Source organism: Furipterus horrens, unplaced genomic scaffold (assembly GCF_987537825.1).
Source record: "Furipterus horrens unplaced genomic scaffold, mFurHor1.1.pri manual_scaffold_6, whole genome shotgun sequence".
Taxonomy (NCBI): domain Eukaryota; kingdom Metazoa; phylum Chordata; class Mammalia; order Chiroptera; family Furipteridae; genus Furipterus; species Furipterus horrens.
Window position 1 is genome coordinate 67,022,174 of NW_028327176.1, and position 7,127 is coordinate 67,029,300.

At 41.0% G+C, this 7,127-nt stretch overlaps 1 protein-coding gene across 3 annotated transcripts in view; it reads left to right on the forward strand.

Moving 5' to 3' along the window:
* Positions 1 to 6,791, forward strand: part of USP39 (ubiquitin specific peptidase 39) — a 48,652-nt gene extending 41,861 nt beyond the window's left edge. For 2 of the 3 annotated variants that reach the window (XM_090281648.1, XM_090281650.1), the window contains 3 exons: positions 3,542 to 3,677; positions 5,355 to 5,441; positions 6,287 to 6,791. In XM_090281648.1, the coding sequence (XP_090137774.1) occupies positions 3,542 to 3,677; positions 5,355 to 5,441; positions 6,287 to 6,331 (268 nt within the window). In that variant the 3' untranslated portion in view covers positions 6,332 to 6,791. The remainder of the gene's footprint in view (positions 1 to 3,541; positions 3,678 to 5,354; positions 5,442 to 6,286) is intronic. The other variant, XM_090281651.1, reaches the window with a different exon arrangement.
* Positions 6,792 to 7,127: the final 336 nt, after the last annotated feature.

Consider the following 7,127-nt stretch of genomic DNA (forward strand, 5'->3'; position numbering starts at 1 on the left):
TAGCCCTGTCTAGACTCTCTCTTGTTACTTCTATCCTAAGCCCTCCCTTGTTTCATTGTCTCCAGCTTTAATAAACATACTTCAAAATAAAAAATTAATTAATTAAAGAGGTCTGAGTTCTCGGCTGTCCTAGCTGTGTGACCTTGGGAGGTCATTTGCATATTCTGGATGTATTGTCTCATGGATAAAATGAGAGGCTTTAACTAGATGATCGTTACGGGTCCTTCCAGGTATAACATTTTATTACTTCTAGTTCCATGATTACCAACAATTTGAGAATAGTTAGAAGGAGGGGTAGAAAACTTCTGTAGTTCAAAATACAAGAGAAGTTCTTTTACTCTTTTCCCACATTTTTCTTCCTATTCTCTCACTAGCAGCAACTTGTTTGTATGACAATTCGAATGAAATTTGGGTATGTGGAGGCCATCTTTCTGTTACCCTGAGTGGGACCACAGAGGGGATTTCTTTGAAAGTCAACCTATCAGGGTTTTATTTCAGAACTGGACTATTGTGAATGCCAAAGTCACCAGTCTGTTCCTAGTAGGAAGGAGCACTCTGGACTCCAGGGCAGCTCCAGAGGAAGGAAAACTGTGTATGGTTAGTAGTTGGTGCTCAGTCAGCACAGAAATTTCCTTGCTCCATCGGTTTCTTTTGTGTTGGGCCTGGACTACGTTTATTTTGCCACCATTGCATTTGCATTTTTGGTAACTGTGACTTAAGTGATTTGTCCGTTAGAAAGCTTACTATGGAGAAGTTGAAAAAAGATTACAGCTAACCTTTAAACATGGGTTTGAACTGCGTAGGTCCACTTACAAGTGAATTTTTTTCAATAAATACACAGTTTGCTCTTTACAGTATATCCTCAGGTTTTGCTTCTATGATTCAAACAACCTTGGATTGAAAACAGTATTTTTGATCCACGGTTGGGAATCCGAGGATGCGAGGGCCAAATGTGTGCATTGTTTCATGCCATTTTACGGAAGAGACTTGAGCACCGGGTTTTGGTTTCTGTGGGAGGTCCTGGGACTAGTTCCCTGCAGATGCTGAGAGACAACTATAAGTAAGTTCTGGGGAGTTAAAAGATACACATGCGTGGCCCTGGCTGCTGTGGCTCAGTGGATTGAGCGTCAGCCTGCGAACCAAGTGTGTCTCTCTTTCGATTCCCAGTCAGGGCACATGACTAGGTTGCATGCCAGGTCCCCAGTTGGGGGCACGTGGGAGGAAACCACACATTGATGTTTCTCTCCCTCTCTTCTTTCCCCTTTCTCTAAAAACAGATAAATAAAATAAAAATGACAACACATTATTTTTAAAAAATTAAAAATAAAAAGATATACATGCATTTTCAACTGCACAGGGGATCAGTGCACCTAACCTCCACGTTGTTCGAGGGTCAGCTGTACTTCTTGACTAGTCAGCCTTTTGGAGAATGTCAAATTGTGTGACCAGTTCTGGAAACCTGCACTGTAATTTCTTTATGTACTGAAATTGCTTTAGAGTAATTTGGTTTTAGATTAGCAAAATCCCCATTCTTGAAAAGGACCCTTTTCATACCTAATTCTTCTCCTCTGTTTTATTCATAACACATCTTTTTACCAGAATTTATCAGACTTGCAATTAGGTGCTCTCTGCTCATTTGGAGAGAGGGATTTTGGAGCACAGGTTTAAAGTTTTATTTCCAGCTAATTAGGTGTTCTCTAAATTAGACTGCTCTGATTGGGAGCTGCATATGGTTTGTTCCTTTGGCTATTTTCTAAAACAAAATAATGTAACGTATTTCATTCCCTTTTGCCACTTACACAGTTTTGGTTCAGCCATGAAAACTTGAGTATAAATACTCAAGGTTTCTCAAGGACTTATTCAGACAAGTCTGGGCAGCTGTTGTTAAAGCAGAGGAGAAGAGAACCTGGAAAGTTACCTCTTAGCAGCTGGCGAGCAGTTTGGCTCTCTGGAGCACACATGGATTTCTTAGGACTCATATGTAAACTATCGTTAACATTGAATATGTATTGCAGTTTATATGGGGCACTGTTAGTCTGTAGAAGTAAATAGCTAACACTAACGCATAGAAAGCTACATAATATAATTAGAAGAAAGTTGTGTATTTGTTTATAATGTTTACCTTAAAAAGGTTTTGTATATTTGGACAGGTAATATATTCACAGTCTAAAATTCAAAGAAGATAGCTACCTAGAAGTGACCACTAGATGTAACCCATGTTAGCATGTCTTATGAATTTTTCCAGGGATGATATTATTGTGTTTGATGTTATGAGTGGTAGCACATCAAATAGTTATACATAGAGTGGAAATATGACATAATCTCTCTTATTCTACCTTATATTATTTAAATTCTTATAAATATTTGTGGACTATAAAGGATATATTTTCCCTAAGATTATGTAGTTAACATATTCTCTTAATATTCACATTAACTGTCAATCTCTTTCCTTATTTAACTATTTGGAAGTTCTTAATTACTGTCTTAGTAAGCATTTATTATAGCACTTTATTTTTGCAATAACTGGTGTACATATATATTTAACTGATGGATAGAGTTCAAAAAATAAAACACAAAAAGATATTCCAGGTACAGAAAGAATGCTATTTTATATTTAAAAGTGAGTGTTTGGACATTAAAAATAAATTTGATGTTTCTAAGTCCCAACTGAAGGAACCTAGTCAGTAGTTTCTTTTGCCAACTAGAACTGAGAAATTGGGAAGCTGTGGGGTATCCAAGGTGGGTCACATAAAGAAGAGAAAGCTGGGCTGCTAAATGAAGGAGAATAAAGCTGGTGTCAAAAGCAGGAAAGAGGGCAAGTAGCTCTCCTAGATCCTGCTTCTTCAGTGCCTGGTTCCAGCTGCATTTCCTAGTCTAAAAATCTTGAATAAATTCACCTTTTGCACTTAAGATAACTTGGGTTGGTTCCTATTGTAACTATTCCACTTGGCTAAAAAGAAAGTCAAATAAAGAAGCAAGGTCCCAGAAAATCAAACAAAATAAACCAGAATGCCTGGTTTGCCATACTGAAACTGTTACTGTGATTATATACAGTGGCAACCAACATAGTCATGTGGTCAGGTCTTCATAGCCTGAGGCCAGAGACCTGGTGTTGCCTGAACACCGCAGCTGCAACTGATTCCCAGGTCAGGCAGAGGATGAGGCGGTTATACCTGTTGTCTCACTTAATCCTCACCATCTCATTGTAGAAGAGCCTTAAGTTATGTATCCTCCTTAACTCAGGAATAGCTCAGAAGTGGGAGTCCAGATTCTAATTCAAGTCTGAATGACTCTAGGCCCTACACTACACTTTTGACTGCTAGAGATGCTTTTAAAATGTGCTTTTCCCATAGAGGCAGTCTTTCTAGTTCTTATGGCAGATTACGTGAATTTCCACAAATCTGGGCTTCCTTGGGTCTGCAAACCTACCTAGATCCAGGGTCCTCAAATAGGCTCTGACAGATTTGGGGTCCATTTGTTTAGGACAGTTTCCCTACCCTGGTATTCTTTGATCTTCTGGCTTTATTTTTATCATCACCAGAAATGTGGATCTGAGAGAGTACTTGTCTGAGGAAGTTCAAGCGGTACATAAGAACACTACCTATGACCTGATTGCCAACATTGTACATGACGGCAAGCCCTCCGAGGGCTCCTACCGGATCCACGTGCTTCATCATGTGAGTGGCACTGATGAGTGGCAAAACAGGTGTTGTTTCTTTGGCATTTCAGAGGGCAGCTCCTTTCAGTTTGTCCTTTCTTCATCCTGACATTGGGATTCTGCAAGTAATAAAGTTGTCAGTGGTGAGTTTAAGGTAGTGGTTCTCAATTTTGACTGCACTTTGGACTTAATCTGGGAGTTTTAAAAATCTGATATTTGGGCACCACCTCAGGCCAGTTACATTAGAACCATGTAATTTGTGCCTGTTGGTTTTCTTGTTTTTTTTTTTTTTAAAGATTTTATTTTATTTTTCAGAGAGAGGGGAAGGGAGGGCAAAAGAGAGAGAGAAACATTTATTGGTTGCCTCTTGCATGCCTTCTACTGGGGACCTGGCCTGCAACCCAGGCATGTGCCCTGACTGGGAATCGAACCAGTGACCTTTTAGTGTAGGCTGGCGCTCAATCCACTGAGCCACACCAGCCATGGCAGTGTGCGTGTTGGCTTTCAACTATTGTAGAGGCCAGGGATGCTGCAAAATATTTTACAATGCCCAGGCAGCTACCACAGCAAAGAATTATCTGGCCTAAAATGTCAGTCAGGGTTAAGAGACAGCATTAGAGTATCTGGAGGTGGGAACCAGGTATCATTGATGTTTTAAAGTTCCCCAGGAGATTCCATTGTGCAGCCAGGCTAGAGCCTTACTCCTGACAGTGGAATCCTCAGACTAGCAGCATTGACATTATGAGAACATCATTAGAAATGCAGAACTTCAGTTCCCGCCCAAACCTACTGAATCAGAAGCTGCATTTTAAAAAATATTTTAATTATTTAATTTAAAAATATTTTTTAATTTTTAATTTTTATTTTTTTTAGAGAGAGAAGGGAGGGAGAAACAGAAGGAGAGAAACATTACTTGGTTACCTCTCATATACCCAGAGTTGGGGACCTGGCCCGCAGTTCAGGCATGTGCCCTGACTGGGAATCGAACCGGAGACCTTTTGGTTTGCAGGACAATGCCCAACCCATTGAGCCACACCAGTCAGGGCTCTTTACTTAATTTTAGAGAGAGGGAATGGGAAGGCGAAAGAGAAGGAGAGGAACACTGATGTGAGAGAGAGAAAAATCGTATGCTCCCCAACTGGGACCAAACCTGCAATCTAGGTATGTGTCCTTACCAGGATTGAACCCACAACCTTTTGGTGCATGGGATGATGCTCCAACCATCTGAGCCCCCATACCAGGACAGGATACTTTTTCTTGAGTGTTTCTGTGTTATATGGGTTGGGGGGGGTGGGACTGTTCATTTTTAGGTTCTAATAGTTAACACTGTACCTCTTAGGTGAGGGTGTCCAATCTCATTTCTGAGCAGCAAAGAGATGTATTAGGTGAGGAGTAGAAGACTTTTTCTTTTTTCTTTATTGTTCACCTAAATTCTTCTTAAAAGGTATAGAGTGTTTGGACTACATTATACTTAAAGGACTCTTTGGCAGGAACTGTGTTTGCCAAGGTCAACATCTCAAAAGCTCTTTAAATTGAATGATACCTAGCAGAGGTCATGCTCCCTTTTACTTAAGACTTTTGCTGGGTGATGGTCTCATGGCTATTCTGATTCTTCTAACTTCTAACTGTGGTCCCTTCTTTGTACACCCATTTGGTTTTGGGGAGCACTTTAACCAGCTCCTCATATTTTTTGCAGGGGACGGGCAAATGGTATGAATTACAAGACCTCCAGGTAACTGACATCCTTCCCCAGATGATCACGCTGTCAGAGGCTTACATTCAGGTGGGTTGGCCATGGACTTGGTCAGTGCCAAATTGATGGGGTCATTGAGAGGAACAGTGTGTGTGAAGGCAGGACGTGGGATTATGTTAGAGCCTTGGTTAGGCTGGGGGCCTGTTGGGATGTACTGAAGAGTGAGATTATATGGCCTTGAGAGTCCAAGAGATTTTCAGAGAAGAAGAAAAGAGCAGGGGAGTGTGGAAGATTTATGGGTGAGCAAGGAGGCTATGTTTATAGCTAGGTTAGTTTTGCAGAGATGTGCGGCCTGATTTCAAGGGGAAAGAGCCTGGAATCATCAGAAAACCAGTTAGGAGTCTACTCTGAAGCTTTCCCCATTTCTCTAGGCAAAGTTACCACTCTTTGTGACCCCATGGCACTTTCTACATGTCTGTATTGGAGCACCAACCATATTACTTTAACTGTCTTCTCTATTGGGTTTGAAAGCTGGTGTGGAGCAGAGTATCTGTTTTCTCTTTATAACTGCCCTAGTACCTGGTGAAGAAGGAAGACAGACTACAAAAAAGCTATAGCTTTATGAAAAAGAGGGCAGATCCTTTGTACTCTCAAGTTAACTCCCTGCAACTGTGTCTAAAGTTACAGGTTTGACTGAATTCTCTTTTAGAAAGGGAATTTGGAATGGAAAGTAAGAAAGAGAGGGGGATGGATGGGTGAAAAAGTGAAAATCGAATGAAAGGGAATTTTCTGAAAGATGAGTTATTTTCAGGGGACTTAACAAATGTGTAAGTTGAACCAAAGGCTGTCCGTTGCCTAGGGTAGAATAGGTATTTTATGAATATTTGTAGATTGAATGTCAACTCATAAATATCTATTGTATTCATTTCTTACAGATTTGGAAGAGGCGAGATGATGAAACCAACCAGCAGGGGGCTTGAAGGAGAGGTCAGGGCTTTGCTTCCAGGGGACTTTGGATGAATATGTAGACAAGAATACTGAAGCTGTAACTGAACATAGGCTGACTGGCTCATTTCCTGAGCCAGCCCAGTTTATACGGGTTCACACCAGAGCGTCAGAGGACCCGCCCACCTGGGACGGCTCTGTGCTGTCACCCAGCTCTTCTTTGATCAGTGTATTGTAGATTGATGTTCTTCCTCTCTAGCTTGCTCTAGCTCCAGCAGGCCAGAACTCATCTACAGATGTATGTAATTTATTTCTGAGTAGCTACGAGTATCTGAAGGACAAGATAATTTTTTCTAAGCATCAAAGCCTCAGGATTCTAGGACTAGGAACATGGAGTCAGTAGCATCCTTTTCCCATCAAGTAGATAGTTTTCCTGTGGTTCTCATCATTTCCTGATGTTTTTTGGGAATGAATAAAATGTTTTCCTGTTTTAAACCTGGCTCTTGTTTTACATACTTCCCTTAGGCAGGCTTATTGTAAGCCTCACAAACTGTCTATCTCACCGTCTGTCATTTGGTGGACATAATGCTGTGTCTTCCTGTCAGCCTCTGAGTGGTGTGTCAGTAACAATATCTGATAAAAGTGATAAATTATAATTGTACTTAATGAGAAGTCTGGAGGTGATTGGTTTCAGCCTATGGTGCAGGATTGTGTGAGAGAAGAGGGAAGGAAGAGCACCTGATTGCAGCACAGTTCTGAGTGTTGGCCAGGCCAGTAGGGAACTGAGAGCAAAGATTGCCCATCAGAAGAAGCCAGCAGGCACAGAGGCAA